This window comes from Nomascus leucogenys, chromosome 17 (assembly GCF_006542625.1).
Source record: "Nomascus leucogenys isolate Asia chromosome 17, Asia_NLE_v1, whole genome shotgun sequence".
NCBI classification, from domain to species: domain Eukaryota; kingdom Metazoa; phylum Chordata; class Mammalia; order Primates; family Hylobatidae; genus Nomascus; species Nomascus leucogenys.
In genome coordinates this window covers 69,541,850-69,559,609 of record NC_044397.1, presented here as the reverse complement: position 1 = coordinate 69,559,609, position 17,760 = coordinate 69,541,850, and the positions used below count along the sequence as shown (strand labels likewise).

The following is a 17,760-nucleotide window of genomic DNA, read 5'->3' as shown; positions in this document are numbered from 1 at the left end:
CGGTGGTGATATCCCCTTTATCATTTTTTATTGTGTCTATTTGATTCTTCTCTCTTTTGTTCTTTATTGGTCTTGCTAGTGGTCTATCAATTTTGTTGATCTTTTCAAAAAACCAGCTCCTGGCTTCATTGATTTTTTTGAAGGGTTTTTTGTGTCTATCTCCTTCAGTTCTGCTCTGATCTTAGTTATTTCCTGCCTTCTGCTAGCTTTTGAATGTGTTTGGTCTTCCTTCTCTAGTTCTTTTAATTGTGATGTTAGGGTGTCAATTTTAGATCTCTCCTGCTTTCTCTTGTGGGCATTTAGTGCTATAAATTTCCCTCTACACACTGCTTTAAATGTGTCCCAGAGATTCTGGTATGTTGTGCCTTTGTTCTCATTGGTATCAAAGAACATCTTTATTTCTGCCTTCACTTTGTTATGTATCCAGTAGTCATTCAGGAGTAGGTTGTTCAGTTTCCATGTAGTTGAGCGGTTTTGACTGAGTTTCTTAATCCTGAGCTCTAGTTTGATTGCACTGTTGTCTGAGAGACAGTTTGTTATAATTTCTGTTCTTTTACATTTGCTGAGGAGTGCTTTACTTCCAACTATGTGGTCAATTTTGGAATAAGTGTGATGTGGTGCTGAGAAGAATGTATATTCTGTTGTTTTGGGGTGGAGAGTTCTGTAGATGTCTATTAGGTCCGCTTGGTGCAGAGCTGAGTTCAATTGCTGGATATCCTTGTTAACTTTCTGTCTCATTGGTCTGTCTAATGTTGACAGTGGGGTGTTAAAGTCTCCCAGTATTATTGTCTGGGAGTCTAAGTCTCTTTGTAGGTATGTAAGGACTTGCTTTATGAATCTGGGTGCTCCTGTATTGGGTGCATATATATTTAAGATAGTTAGCTCTTCTTGTTGAATTGATCCCTTTACCATTATGTAATGGTCTTCTTTGTCTCTTTTGATCTTTGTTGATTTAAAGTATGTTTTGTCAGAGACTAGGATTGCAACCCCTGCCTTTTTTTGCTTTCCATTTGCTTGGTGGATCTTCCCCCATCCCTTTATTTTGAGCCTATGTGTGTCTCTGCACATGAGATGGGTTTCCTGAATACAGCACACTGATAGGTCTTGACTCTTTATCCGATTTGCCAGTCTGTGTCTTTTAATTGGAGCATTTAGCCCATTTACATTTAAGGTTAATATTATTATGTGTGAATTTGATCCTGTCATTATGATGTTAGCTGGTTATTTTGCTCATTAGTTGATACAGTTTCTTCCTAGTATCGATGGTCTTTACCATTTGGCATGTTTTTGCAGGGCTGGTACCGGTTGTTCCTTTCCATGTTTAGTGCTTCCTTCAGGAGCTCTTGTAAGGCAGGCCCGGTTGTGACAAAATCTCTCAGCATTTGTTTGTCTGTAAAGGATTTTATTTCTCCATCACTTATGAAGCTTAGTTTGGCTGGATATGAAATTCTGGGTTGAAAATTCTTTTAACAATGTTGAATATCGGCCCCCACTCTCTTCTGGCTTGTAGAGTTTCTGCCGAGAGATCTGCTGTTAGTCTGATGCGCTTCCCTTTGTGGGTAACCCGACCTTTCTCTCTGGCTGCCCTTAACATTTTTTTCTTCATTTCAACTTTGATGAATCTGACAATTATGTGTCTTGGAGTTGCTCTTCTCGAGGAGTATCTTTGTGGCATTCTCTGTATTTCCTGAATTTGAATGTTGGCCTGCCTCGCTAGTTTGGGGAAGTTCTCCTGGATGATATCCTGAAGAGTGCTTTCCAACTTGGTTCTGTTCTCCCTGTCACTTTCAGGTACAGCAATCAGACGTAGATTTGGTCTCCTCACATAGTCCCATATTTCTTGGAGACTTTGTTTGTTTCTTTTACTCTTTTTTCTCTAAACTTCTCTTCTTGCTTCATTTCATTCATTTGATCTTCACTCACTGATACCCTTTCTTCCATTTAATCAAATCAGCTACTGAAGCTTGTGCACGCGTCACGTAGTTCTCGTGCCATGGTTTTCAGCTCCATCAGGTCATTTAAGGACTTATCTACACGGTTTATTCTAGTTAGCCATTTGTCTACTCTTTTTTCAAGGTTTTTAGCCTCTTTGCGATGGGTGTGAACATCCTCCTTTAGCTCAGAGAAGTTTGTTATTACCAATTGTCTGAAGCCTTCTTCTCTCAATTCATCAAAGTCATTCTCCGTCCAGCTTTGTTCCATTGCTGGCGAGTAGCTCATGTTGCTGCCTAATCCTTCCCCTGGAAGCTTCATCTCAGAGGGGCACCCGGCCTTATGAAGTGTCAGTTGCCCCCCTTTTGGGAGGTGCCCCCCAGTTAGGCTATTCGGGGGTCAGGGACCCACTTGAGGAGGCAGTCTGTCCGTTCTCAGATCTCAAACTCAGTGCTGGGAGAACCACTACTCTCTTCAAAGCTGTCAGACAGGGACATTTAAGTCTGCAGAAGTTCCTGCTGCCTTTCGTTCAGCTATGCCCTGCCCCTAGACGTGGAATCTACAGAGGCAGGCAGGCCTCCTTGAGCTGAGGTGGGCTCCACCCAGTTCGAGCTCCCGGGCCACTTTATGTACTCAAACCTCAGCAACGGTGGACGCCCCTCCCCCAGCCTCACTGCTGCCTTGCAGTTAGATCTCAGACTGCTGTGCTAGCAATGAGCAGGGCTCCTCGGGCGTGGGACCCTCTGAGCCAGGTGCGGGATATAATCTCCTAGTGTGCCGTTTGCTAAGACCGTTGGAAAAGTGCAGTATTAGGGTGGGAGTGTCCCGATTTTCCAGGTGCCGTCTGTCACAGCTTCCCTTTGCTAGGAAAGGGAATTCCTGGACCCCTTGCGCTTCCCGGGTGAGGCGATGCCCCACCCTGCTCCGTGGGCTGCACTCACTTGTCTAGCAAGCCCCAGTGAAATGAACCTGGTACCTCAGTTGGAAATGTAGAAATCACCCATCTTCTGCATCGTTCACACTGGGAGCTGCAGACTGGAGCTGTTCCTATTCAGCCATCTTGGCACCACCTATTTCAGATTTTTCTAATCAGCTTAACATACTTCGAAGAGCTGGATGCTTTTGTCTTTTATGTTTATTAATTTTCTCAATAACCTAGTTTAGATAAATTATTAATCTTTTACCAATGTATCTATGGTCTTATTCTGAAAACCTGTAATCTTATAAGCTTGATTTGTTTATTACAAAATATATTCACTGTAAGTATGAGAAAGAGTTATAAATTTTATCCAGAGATAACCACTATTAATGTGGTACTATATATTCTTCCAGGCTTATTTATAATACTCCCACCTTCCACCACTACCACCAAATAAAATAAGTAAAATCACTCTGTATAAACTGAGAAACTTACTCTGTAAAAAAGAAAGGAAGTGAATTACTGTCATAAGACAGAAAGTATTTTAAGCTACTGTTCCATAATATAAACCCTGAGAACACTGCTTTTTACAAATAAATCTTGGTTTATATTAATAGTAATCATTTTCTGAAAACAAAAATAGTTTCACAGGTACTTTATGAAAGTCTACAACCAGCCTCATCTAAACACTTATTTTGAAAGAAAAGGCTTCACATTCAAGAAATCTGACACAAATTAGTTCTCTTCTATTTGCTATATATTCAGCTTTGTCTTTCTATATTAATAACTGAATTAAGTTTAAAGTTCTAAGTAAAAAGTACCTGAGTGTTTATGCTGTCCTGTTTAGCACAGCAGTCAATAGCTACTCCTTGGTTACATCACCTACATTACAATTCTGAGGTCCTAGCCATATTCTCATTTCTAGCTCCATCATCATGGATCCAGACCAGTGCCACACACTGCAGCCCCATGGTTTGATATGCAACACAGAAATTATCACTACCTGTTACTCAAGCTTCCTTTACCTCAAAAATAACAAACAATAATACCCCAGTAAAACAGTCTGCTTTCAGACTCAACCCTGGTCCAAACCACGTTTTCCAAGATCCTACTCTCTAACCTGCTTTACCTGTGGCTGCATTTCCTCTGGAAGTGCCTAACCCAAAGGGCCTGCTGTAATTGCTAAATATAGGGTGACTATGGCAAGCTTCTTAAGAAAACTGCTTTATTGAACTCTCAAAACAACAAAGATTCTGGGCAACATGCAGCAAGATTAGCATATCCCTGTAATACATCATGGTTTTACTCTAGCACAGTTGTTATGAAGTTGATTAGAAACACTTGTGGAACGTTTAAAAACTTTTAAAAACAGATTGCTGGGCTCTGTACTCTTCCAAGTATACCTTCACTCAACCACATTTCCCTGAAGACTAAATTGAGTAGATCTATAGTGAGACTGAGTAAAAAAAAATTAGTTACGTAGATCCTTGCTATTCAAAGTGTGGTCCAAACATCAGAAGCATCAGCATCATCTGGGAGCTTGTCAGAAATGCAGATTCTCAGGCCCCATCATACCTATTGAATACAAACCTGCAGCTCAACAAGGTCTCCCGGTGATTAGGACAAACATTCAAGATTGAAAGCACTGCTCTACATGATTCTGATGTGCAGCCAGGTTTCAAAAGCAGTGCTCTTCTTAACCCTCTAGTTCTCAAAATACAAAATCAAACATATGAATAAATTTAAAATGTACTTTAATTACTGCAAAGAGGCTATAGTGAAAATCAAAAGCAATTCATTTTTAGGGGGCCCCAATCACATTCCATAGCTACCACAATTTCACTTACCCTTGCATTACATATGGAAACTGGTGACTCTGTGCTTGGTCAGTTTGTGCTTGTGGAAGGGTACGCTGCCTCAATCCTTCTGAGGAAGAACCCGCAGCTAAAGACAAGGTTTCTTGACTGGATGATGGAGTTGTTGATCCTGAATGATCTGAACTCTACAAATAAAAATGTAATTTTTAAAAGAAGATTTAGTTCTTTACAATCATAAAATTACAGGAAAATTACTAAAAATGTATTCATGAAATCCCTCTGCAAAATAACTACATTTCAGAAATTTACTGTTTTAAATCTTGTGTCCAGTATATGTAGATATTTTAATTTTGGTAAGTCAAAACTTATCAAAACTACTTAATTAAACTAAAATATTCAATTTTTTCAACTAGAAATGGCTGAGGAGCAGAATAATAATATACAAAAACAGCATATTAAATTCTGAGGATTAAGTTAATGCATAAAAAGTTCTTTTCACATGATTAAATTAATGCATGCAAAGCTCCTTTCATGATGCCTAACACATAGAAAGTGTTCAATAAATCGTAGTAATTACTGAGTCATTTAAACAATTACTATGTGCCGAGTACTGTACAACATGCTACTGGTAACACATTGGTTTAAAGTAATGAGAAACAGGCTAGAAATCAAAAGATCTAAAATCTAGTGTCATCTCTGACATTAACAAGAATTACAACCTTAAAGGTTCACTTAACCTCTCAGAGTCTCCACTTTCCTACAGAAAATGAGATTGGACTAAATTTTCAAGATTCCTTTCAGTTCTAAAATTCTGTTAGTTTATAGAAATCACCAACAAATATTGCTTTTTTACAAAATGAACTACGAGAATCAAGATGTTAATCAGGATTTTTTTATTCTCATGCTCAAATTTTTTAATTCTCATGCTCATGGATTCAGTAACCGTAAACAATATAACTCCCTGAAGACCATCCCAATTTGTTTGAAAATAGTTTGTCAAGTGTTTCATGAACATTTAAAACACAATTACATTTTACATAAATTATAGTTCTTCCACTTTAAAAAGCTAGGTATGGTATTATTTTAACATCCTTCCTTTAACAATTTTGTTAAATTGTATTTTACCCGTACTGCCTTCCTATTGACAGGATGTCTTTTTGCATGACTCCCATGCTAAGTCCTGCCATGTGAAAGGTCCAAAACAGTCTTTTGCAAAACAGTTCACACCAGTCTTTTGCAAGACTAACAAAAACTTACTTTAAAATGTTACTTCACACACAATAGATATCAAATATCTTACTAAGGAGTCTGGATTCTTAGCAACATAAACTGGGAAAGGTTTCTTTTTCAGCGAGATTTCTCATTAAATGGGCCATCATAATATGGTGTTCATTAACATAATTATTAGAAGAAAAGCCTAGTCATTTGGCAGCACAACCTAATTTCTCTAGAACTAACGATTTCTGACCTTATTAGGTAATTATTTTATGATTAGATCTTTAAAACACTTTCAAATCCCTTGAAATTTCTGAACCATGAAAAATTAAGGTGAATTCAACTTAACATTCCTTTGATACGTTTCAGGCTTTCATAACACTCTGAAAAAAACAAATATACACACTAATGACACAAAATCATGGCTGAGCAACCCACTGGACAAGTCAAAGTCAGACAGTTCTTTCCCAACAAAAATTGGAGCAATGCAACTGTGTCCGACGACTACAAAAAAAAAAACTCTGTGCCAATGCCAATCTCTGTGCCTTTCCATGCCAAGGCAGGAAACATATAAAGACCCTTGGGTGTTTTGACAAGGCATATTTTATTTAGTTTAATGCAAGCTAAATTCCCACGGCTGGTACTAGGAAATACTTACCATTAAGAGAATATGAATTAAATACAGCAACTGGAGAAGCTAGTTTCTTAAAGAAGCAGTTAACTAGTATCTATTGAGAGAGTTTTCAACTAGCTCCCACCCCTGTCACTTGTGCTCTCTTTCAAGCTTTGGCTGGATTCCTGACAAGGAAAGCATACTTAGCAGTATAAAAGTTCCCTGACTGCTCAAGAAGTTGAAAGCAAGCTTCCACTCATCCAATCCTCTCACCTGCAAAGGTGTCATAGAAAGCTTTTATGGGAAATCAAAAATAACATAAAAGGATTGGGGACAATGTTTTTGAAATCTGCAGAAAATATCTAAATTGAGAAGGTCAACTGTTACAAAATATTTCCAAAACAATTTTAGGCAGATGGAAAAATAAGGATAGAGGAATGAATACCCAAGTCTGAAAGAGATTAGTACATTAAGTATTTCCTCCCCAAGCAGCCGGAATGTACACCCAAATCCAATCATTTTTAAAAAACAAAATCCTTGACCAAGTCATCTACTTCAAGAAGATTTAGGGTACTTAAATTTTAAACAATTTAATCCACCTTGAATCAAATATACTATTTTCAATACCTGGCATATTTCTGAAACATCATGGGCCTAAGAGTTTATATTATATAACCATAACATAATTCCATTTTCTGAGTATTCCAGTAATTAAACCTTTGAAGATTAAATCTATTACTGACCTGCCATACAGCAAATTATAACTCATGGTGAATAGACTTCAAGGGATAACACTGCATATTAGATCTTTCAAAATGGTAAACTTTACAAAATGCCTAACTTTAGTTCAAAACACAATCTCAAAATCCACAAGCTCCAATTGTTCTGCTTTTCATTTAGTTTTTAGAGGCAAAAAATAAGAAGATGACAACAAAGAAAAAGAAAAGTTCAATGTTTACTCCTCCCAAAACAACTCACAGAATTGCTGCTGGATGCCAATGCTTCACGATTTTCTCTATTGGTGCTGGATTTTGGAGAACTGGGAGGAGTCCGAGAAGTACATACTAGATGAACCATATGATACTCATCTTGCTAAAATTAAAGAAGATTACATTTAAAGGGTAGTACTACAAAACGTACAGTTCAAAAAGTCAGTAGCTAAACTGAAATACTTAAAACTTAGGTCCCTTTCGAGCCTAGCCATTCTATTACTGATAAATTGTTATTATTTGAAAGTAAATTTGTCATTTTATTTGTGATCCTTTTGAATTCAATATTTTCTCCATACTTGGAAAATGATCTAAATACTCTGCAATTGCTGTATTAAAAATTATTTTGCATACAAAGCAGTCTTAAAGCAAACAATGTTGTGAAAGTTGTATCAGCACAATATATAATTTCAGCATGAAAACATCTAGCACCTTAAATTTTTTACAGTTTACGTATTTCCATCACTTGAGGCTTAGCAACTATAAAGTAAACTCAAATGACTTCATCATAATCATATTTGCCTTAATTTTAGCAAGGTGACTTTTTTTACTCTTTTTTCAGTCAAAAACTATTTTTATCTATAACACCTATACGCAGATATAAAGCATACATTTAATTTAATTTTTATTCTGTAAATATCCCATGTTTTTCCATAAACCTAGAAATACGACTGAAGAAAAATATTCCAAATAACAATTAGGGTTGGCATTTTAGCTTAGTGAGATCATAAGCATATTTATTTATACTTAGACATAAAGCTAGCAAATAAGATGGGGAAAGGAAAGAAGGAATAAAGGAGGACAGAGAACAATGAAGGATGAGTCAGCAAGTTTTTAAAAAAGAAAAGAACAGAATGACAAAGAAAAAGGAGCAGAAAGAAACATACCCAAATGGTGAGAAAAGGAAACAAAGCTACTAGAAACTATGAATGTATCACTTGCCTACCATGAACCTGTAATTGTGCTTAATTTGGAGGCAAATCCAAGAAAGGGTACAACAGGCCCTTCCTTAAAGAGGCTCATGATATTGTTAAGAGAGTAGACTAGTGCACTACAGCACAATTAGAGAAACACAGAGAACAGTCTTTTTTTCATGAAACTGAGAAGCCCAACCTTAATTGCTTTAGGAGTTTAGAGGAAGAAGTTACTAAGGGTTAGAATGCTAAAGAAAGGCTTCAGAGACAGCATGACAGAAGGTATGCCTGGCGAAGGAGGTTGAAGACACTCCTAATTTTCAATGTCCCCCTTAGCTTCTTAATACAGAATATTAACACGCATACAAGTATAAGATGTTGATCCTTAGAAACCTAGTTCCAAAAGGTCATTATTAATCACAATTAATTCACAGAATTTATCTTGGGAATGTTTCTAAAAAATATTTTGTCACTAAATAGGTAAAGCTAATAGCAGTATTTAACTGAAAAAAGTAAAGGGGTACATTGACTTTAACAAAAACAGTTGAAAGAACTATTCAAAACATAAATGTATTACTCAAAATGTTTTATATAGGGGCACAAGAGTTCTTTGACTGAAGCAGTTTTTATTTTAAGTTGTCTGGCCTGAAACCATTCCTGGCAGCAAAAATCTTTTAAAAAGTCTTCATGTACAAATTTAAGCTATCCTTGGGGTAAAATAATTAATATATCTGTATTTCAAAGAGCAGATGGCAGAAAGGACTATATTGAAATATATTTTATTTCTGAGCACCAGCATAAAAACAAGGAAAAAAAAAAGAACAGCCAGAACACAGAGGTTTTTAGGGCTATTCTAAATGATACTATACTGGTGGAGACATGTCACTATATATTTGCCAAAACTCATAGAATGTGCAACACCAAGAGTCAACCCTAACATAAACTACAGACTTTGGGTGATAATGTATGTCAATGTAGGATCACTGACTGTAACAAATATATCACTTTGGCGTGGGATGCTGATAGTGGGGCAGGCTGTGCCTATGTGGGGTCAGAGAATGTAAGAGAAATTACTGTACTTTCTGTTCAATTTTGCTATAAACCTAAAACAGCTCTAAAAAATTGTTTAAAAAAAAAGAGGAAAGAAAGAAAAAAAAAAAAACCTGCTACAAATTCCACTATTTTTGAGGGAGTGGGTATTACACCATGTTAGCAATTTGAAACTACATAATGCCAATAACAGCAAGAAGTCACATTGGTAAAGCTCAAATATCAACTGTCTAAGCAGAAGGAATATACTAATATATTTTCTAAAGTTTCCCACAGGTGATCATAAACATACAGAAGATACAGATCTTCTAAATTAGATAAGGAATATCCACAACAACAGAGTTAAGTCAAAGATCTAAGGCAAAACATAGAAGAAATTCAATTCTGCTATACTCACCAACAAAAAGCAACATTTCAAATGCTGAAAAACTCTACAAGTATAAATTCCACAAATGAACATAAGCTAAAAGCTACCACTAAAATAACTAGCCTTCAAGCTGATTTTATTGAAAATATTGAAATATATAAATGTATTGAAATATAACTTAGCTCTGAGCATCCACAAAGTTTGCTAACTGATGGACCAGTTAATTTCCTCCTGAAATTAAACTCCCAACTCAAGCAATTTGTATAAAAATACCATGCAGCTGGCAAAAAGCAGATTCAGAGGAAAGATTGTTATCAATGAAAATCCATCACCACTACTGAACATTCTACTTCTGCACTACTGACGTCAATAGCATTTTCTTACAAAAAATGACAAACACCTGAATATGAATACATAATCCTACTTCAGATTTAACTATCAGATGGATATACAGAACTGTTACCTAAACTAATAAGAAACTATCATGTTACTTTCTAATTTATCTTTACTTGTTATGCTACCCAAAGGGATTGATTTTAAGTATCTAAAAACTGAACTGGTTGAATAAAATTTCAGAACATATCTCCTCTCACATTCTGAATGTATCTGGTATCAAATAGTGGTAGAAAAGCTTACTTTTCTGAGAATGTCTTTCAGCTGCAGATGATCGGGAAGCAGTCTGCCCGAATACACCAATCTCTGATCCTTCGTCAACTAAGAAATGGGACAAAGAAAAGAATTCAACTTTTCTAATTAAGCAAATTGAAGGTTGGGAATAACATGCCTAATTATGGGTAAAATAAAACTCCCTTTAGGCACAAGTAAGCAGAAAACTGACACAATTTAAGAATTTTTGTTTTTCCAAATTCTACTTAAAAAAACATTTAAGAATTCGGCAAATGGTAGTGTATCTATTGTAGCTATAATAAAGTACAGATAATTAATATATTAAAAAACCTGAGGAGGGGGAACAGGTAGGTAAATTGGAAGTCTGTCTTTTCAACTGAAATGCAATGCATATATGACTATCATTAAAAAATCTTCAAGACTATATAAATGAGAAAGTGGTTGGCCTTATATTAATCATCAACAGTAGGATAAAATTTCGATGTCACCAGAATCATTTTGCCTTATTTTGTCAATTTTTCATCTAAGATAATATATGACTTATTTTCTTCCTTACTAATATTGTGCAGAACAATTTATTGGTTTTAATTCAAGAGCCATTTAGATTTAGTTATAAATTTACTTACTATTTTAATTATTATTCCTGCCACTATCACAAATACCTTTGTTAAGTTTTTGAAAAACGCAAGACTAAAGAAAAATCAACACAAGTGCATGGAGAGTCAGTTGCCATCTCTATATGCAACCAGAATATGAAATTATGTAAAATTAAAACATCTGTGTATACTCCACATAAGGCCTACTTCATAACTGCAAAACAGGTGAATGTTCTTTGAATTTTATCAAAACAAATACTAGCTATATCAGTAACTGTTAAATACGCCAAATCCAAGCCACAACTATAACAATTTTTAAGACTATGTATTCAACATGGCTACTACAATAGGGTCTTCTTATATTAAAACTAGCCATAATAAAAATTATCATACTAAGATCTGTGGTTCAGGCATCCTTACACACCAAAGGTATAGCTATCCTTCCAAGATACTTAACCATTACACATATTCCAGTTTCTCCTGGAAGCATTTTGGAGTGTGCCATTCCTCAAATGCACATGTACAAACTCCTATATACAAACAATCAAATACAACGCACAGGTTTTAAAATCATAAGTCTTACAACATATATATATATATATATATATAGAGAGAGAGAGAGAGAGAGAGAGAGAGACAGAGAGAGAGGAGCACTGTGGTATTGTAAAATATATTTGGTTTTCATGCTGTTTCCTGCCGAATAGCTCCTAAAATGCTTGGAATCTTCAGAAAGATGAGTATCTTTAGTGTGCTAATAAGACAACTGGTGGCTGGGGGACCCTACATTGCCTCAGGATGGGGGCTGGTTGCCAGGGGAACCAACCAAGTGATTAGAAGGTTGCAACTTTTAGTCCCACCCCCACCCCCAACCTCCAGAGAGGGAGAGTGGCTTAAGGTTGAGTTGATAAACCAGTGGCCAATGATTTAATCAATCATGCCTACCTAATGAAGCTTCCGTAAAAATCCAAAAGGACTGAGTTCTGAGAGCTCCAGCATAGTAGAATGAGTTGAAGTTCCTCGAGAGTGGATGGGCCCAGAAAGGGAATGGAAGCTCTGAGCCCCTTCTCTAAGACCTCATCCTATGTCTCTCTTCCATTTGTATCCCCTGTAATAATATCCTTTGTAAGTGAGCAAAAGTAAGTAACATGTTTCCTTGAGTTTCATGAACTGCACTAACAAATTAATTGAACTCCAGGAGGGGGTCACGGGAACCCCAATTTATAACCAGTTGGTCAAAAACACAGGCCACAACCTGCGCTTGGGACCACATATGAAGGGGGGGCAGTCTTGTGGGATTGAGCCCTCAACCTGTGGAATCTATCTCCAGGTAGATAGTGTCAGAAGTACATTGAATTAAAGGACATTCAGCTGGTGTCCTCTGGAGAATTATCTGCATAACTCCTTGTTGTTGGAAAGAAATCCCCACACATTTTGGTGACCAGACATTACAGAAGCATTCTGTATTAAGTGTTGTGAGAGCAAAATAGGAGAAATTCAGTTTGATTTTTTCCTATATTCTTATAGGCACTGAATTGCAAACTATATGACCATAAGTTGAATGCTAAATATATAATCAATGATTTAATTCCTGCCCAAAATGAATTATCCAATGCTTTATAAATCTCTATAATGTACTTATTACAACTGGAACCTAAAGAAGTTTCTTCAGTATTATAGTCATCATAAACTATCACTTTTTTACCAGACCAAACATTAATAAATAGACACTTTTATGTCATATCATCACTCTGCATGAAGGACATCAGTCTCTTTTTGTGAATCTTTTTCCTTTATAAAAATTCTCAAACATACGTACAGTGGAGGGAATAAAATGAACCCCCAGGTACCATCTTCAAGAACTCTCAAGTACCCAGCTTCAACAATTACCAAATTCTGCTATTCTTGTCTCATCCATCCCTCATTTCTTTTCTTCAAAGAGAATACTGTATTTTAATCTTTTTTTAAAAAAATGTAGAGACGGGGTCTCACTGTTTTCCAGGCTGAAGTGCAGTGGCTATTCACAGATGCGATCATGGTACACACTGCAGCCCCGACCTCCTGGGCTCAAGTAATCCTCCCGCCTCAGCCTCTGGAGTAGCTGGGACTCCAGATATATGCCACTGTACCCAGCTAAGTACTGTATTTTAAAGTAATATTACACATCATTTCTTTTCACCTGTACAAATTTAGTAAGTTTTATAATAACCATAATGTTACCACATTCAACAAATAATTCCTTAAAATGTAATATCCAGTGCAGCTCAACTCTTCCCACTTGCCCAAAAATGTTTTTTAAAGATTATTTGAATCAGAATCCAAATAAGGTTCACACACAAAATTTGGCTGTTATGCCTCTTTTAATCTTTTAACAGTTTCTATTTTTAAGAAATTTTTCCCAGGCTATTTATGTGTTGAAGAAATTGTTTGTCTCGTAGAACTTTCCAGTCTGATTAGGCAAACTGTATCCTCCTGGTATTGCTCAGCATGTTCCTGTAGTTCCTATACAATGTAGTTAGACCTAGAGGGATGATGTTCCAATTCCTTTTTGTATGACAAGAGGACTTTTGACAAGGGGGACCTCAAATTGCACGTTTTTGACCAGTAGGAGTCCCTACAAAGTGGCTCCTGCATCATTTTAACATGACCTCTGTCATCTCTAATAGAAGCTTCCTTGCTCTCAGGCACAAAATGCCCCAGAAGTTCATCTTACACATTTCATGCCCCAGACCTGGAATCAGCCATTGCTCCAGGATCCATGATTCATTTTAATGGGAAATGGTATCTAAAGACCAAAATCTGGGTGCTAGGAGTACTGATTTTTACTTGTCATTACTTCTTCAGTAAGCAGAGCTAGAAAATATGTATTTTTATAAAGAGAAACTTAAATTCTGAGTTCACTGCGACATTTCCAATTAAATAGTATTCACACTTTATTTGTATCTTCTCTCACCCTGAAAATCTTTCTTGCTAATGACACTAATAAATACCTGCCATTAGCAAATGTACTAATTTGTTTTATCCTACTATATGTAATCTCAAAATAACAATAACAAGATTGTTACTAACAATATTGAACAAAGTTTAAGATTTCTTACTGATCTTCTCTGTCCTTAGGATATAGGTCAGTAGTCAAAATACAGTGTTTTAAAGTTACTTGAAATAATAATTCTTGTAACTGTGTCATCATCCTGACATTTTTTAATTCTTGTGTTTTCATTTAGAGATTTCTCTATTTTTTTATAATTATATCTAACAAAAAATGGCAATAAGGTAAAAACTCTAAACAAGGTGCATTCAAAGAGGCTTTAGTTTTGTCCTTGTCCCCTCTATGATTTTGGATTGCCCTTACAATGCTTAACAACATAACAAAGCTGAATACACACAAACTCCTATTTTCCTCCTTTTCTTACATAAAAAGTAGTACAGTATACTTACTCTATTGCATCTTGTTTTCTCACTTAATAAACCAGGGAGATTACTGCTTAGCAGCATAAAAATATTTTCCCCATTCTTTTTAACAAATGCACAATGCTCCATTATAAGTACTATAGTTTGTTAATGGATATTTGAGCGTGTCTAGGCTTTTGTTATTACGTATAGTGTCCTCCCTTCATATTATTCTACTTATCTCTATATTTCCCCACAGCATCCTGCAATAAGGAGATCATTAATGACACTGATAAAGGTAATCTTGGTGGTGTAGCAGGGTAAAAACCTAATTGGAATTGATTCAAGAGAAAAAGAAAGACACGTAGAGATAGCAAATATATACAACTTATAAACAGTTTTGCACTTAAAGGAAGAAATATGACAACAGCTAGAAGGGAAATGGGATCAAGAGAGGGTCTTGCTTTTGGTTTGTTTTATTCTTTTGTGCTTTTGTTTCTTCAAGAGAGAAATAATGTGTTTGTATGCCAACAGAAGTAATTCAGTAGAAAGGAAAAAACTGATGATGCAAGACAGAAAAACAATTTCAAGAGCAATGTCCTTCAGTAGCTAATAAGGGATGGGGGTCTTGTGTAGAGGAGTTGGACTTACAGAACAATATGACAGATGTAGCTAAAGAGATGCTAAGAAACTTATACAAGATCCCATCACCAGCACTCTGTGCCTCAGTTTCCTTATCTGTAAGTTAAGAGTGATACCAGATTGTATCTCACATGGCTTAATTTTCATAACAATGGAAATGCACATAAACTAGAACAGAACACAATGCCTACTGAGTATTTCAATTAACATTAGGTGCTAATTTCTAGGACCTGCCCCTCCCACATCATGCAGTTTCATGAGGCTCTAATGAGATTATGGAAAAGTACGGAAAAGTTGAATGACTAACAACAGGCTGTGTATGTTCATTATGCATAAGAACATGATTTGGATGCTGCTAAAACAGGTTGGGTTAAAGTTGCAATGACTGTCACTTCATACGATTAAAAAAAAAAAGTCCCAATTCACATTAGAACTTTCAAGTCTCAGTTTTTTTGTCGTTTTTTTTGTTTTTTGTTTTGAGACAGAGTCTCGCTCTGTCACCCAGGCTGGAGTGCAGTGGCACGATCTTGGCTTACTGCAACCTCTGCCTCTCAGGTTCAAACAATTCTCCTGCCTCAGCCTTCGGAATAGCTGTGATTACAGGCGTGCACCACCACACCCTGCTAATTTTTGTATTTTTAGTAGAGACGGGGTTTCACCATGTTGGCCAGGCTAGTCTCAAACTGCTGGCCTCAAGTGATCCGCCTGCCTCAGCCTCCTAAAGTGCTGGGATTACAGGCGGGAGCCACCATGCCCAGCCTAAAGTCTCAGTTTAAAATGACATTTATAAATAACAAAAGGAAATCTTTTAATTAATTTTACCTTCTCTACGAGAAAAAATACTTTGATGTTAGTCAAAAGAAGTCCATGTGCAAAACATAAGTTATCTAACTTACGTTTTTTTATTTTTGGTGAAAGAATGTAGTATTTACCAAGCACTTCTAGATGTTAATACATTATCTGCTTTCTACATGGGTAATCTCCATTTTCCTATTAAACTGTAATAGTAATGGAATTTGTCAGATATTTTATCACAAGCATCACTTCTAAGCAAGATAGGGAAAAAATATGCTGGAAAACTCAGTATTTGGGACTACTGATCAAAATATATATAAATGGAGTAAGTACACTGGCAATCCTACTTAAAATGTTTACTTCCATAATTTGTTAGCAGACAGGTTTAAAACAAATTTTTCACGGAAACAATAGGTCATTTTCAGTCAGAGACTTCAAAAGCCAAACCTTGGAAAACTCTGCAATGCAATACAAGTTAAATAAATTTAGGAAGATCATTTAGTTAAAAACAGAGGTACTGAAATCTCATGATGGCTACAAAGTGATTATCCAGATTACTGATAATATTAATTTTTTATCCAGATAGAAACTCAGAAGATTTTGAGAATTCCTAGTCCCAGAACTATGAGTCCCACACAAATAATTATTAAATTTAAAAGCTAGCACATATTGTATTTAACCCAAAATATAGCTAACTAAAGTAGTATGACTAGTATCCCAGAAAGAGACTGGTAATCCCTTATCTCCAAGTCCTTCTTTTTTAAAACCATCTACACCTACTAAACAGAACGGTTAGGCAATAGCTAAGCAAGTCCGTCAGCAGTAGGAGGAAAAGATGCAATAGCACCCAGCAAAAGTTTCTGACTTTTGAAAGGAAAAAGACAGACACCGCAGCCTTTAACATTTGCTTCTCTGGAAGAGGAATCAAGGTTTAGAAAAACCATTAGTAGGCATGTGTACATTTCGTTCACATCACTGGTTTTTGCCCTGCCAGAGTCTTTGCTAAATTTCCCATCCAATTCTAAACGTTAAGGTTCTTCAGACAAGTTGCAAATTTGTCTCTCTGTCCAAGGCCTCACCCTCTGAGACCCAGAATCATATACCCAACTGCTATGAGATTTGACACCTTCATATATTTTAATAGGCAACTCAAATTCTACAATGCATTTCAATTCCCAATTCCCCAAATCCTTCCTCTTACTTCTTCCCTATCCCATAACAACCTGTGACCAGTTGTTTAAGCCAAAAACCTGGGCATCATCCTCAACTTTTCTTTCTCTTGCCTTGCCTCCCATATCCAACCATCATCAAATCCTATAGACTCTATCTCCAAAAGTCCCTCTCAGATCAGTCTACTTCTTTCCACCTACACTGCCATTATCCTAATCTAAACCATCATCTCTTGCCTGGGCATCTACAATAATCTTTTAATTGGTTTTCTTGCTTCCATTCTATAGTCAGCAGCTCGAGTGATCTTTTAAAAACTTAAATCAGCCAGGCATGGTGGTTCACACCTGTAATCCCAGCACTTTGGGAGGCTGAGGCAGAAGGACTGCTTGAGCCCAGGAGTTCAAGACCAGCCTGGGCAACATAACAAGACCCCATCTCCTCAAAACTTTTTAAAAATGTAGCCAGGTGTGGTAGGGCATGCTTGTAGTTCCAGCTGCTTGGGAGGCTGAGGTGAGAGGATCGCTTGAGCCCAGGAGTTCAAGGCTGCAGTGAGCCATGATCACTCCCACTGCACTCCAGCCTGGGTGACAGAGGAAGACTCTGTCTCAAAAAACCAAAACACAAAAACAACAAAATATACAAAACAAACTTAGATCAATCCTGTCACTCTCTGATGGATTCCCACTACAATGGATTTAATTCAAATTCCTTTCCATCGCCATATCTG

General features: G+C 36.5%; 1 protein-coding gene across 4 annotated transcripts in view; it reads right to left on the bottom strand.

The window, feature by feature from the left end:
• Positions 1-17,760, bottom strand: part of HERPUD2 (HERPUD family member 2) — a 170,846-nt gene that overhangs the window by 31,450 nt on the left and 121,636 nt on the right. For 3 of the 4 annotated variants that reach the window (XM_030797471.1, XM_003268819.4, XM_030797472.1), the window contains 3 exons: positions 10,453-10,530; positions 7,475-7,588; positions 4,699-4,853 (listed from right to left, as the gene is read on the bottom strand). In XM_030797471.1, coding sequence (XP_030653331.1) covers positions 4,699-4,853; positions 7,475-7,573 — 254 coding nt within the window. In that variant the 5' untranslated portion in view covers positions 7,574-7,588; positions 10,453-10,530. The remainder of the gene's footprint in view (positions 1-4,698; positions 4,854-7,474; positions 7,589-10,452; positions 10,531-17,760) is intronic. The other variant, XM_030797470.1, reaches the window with a different exon arrangement.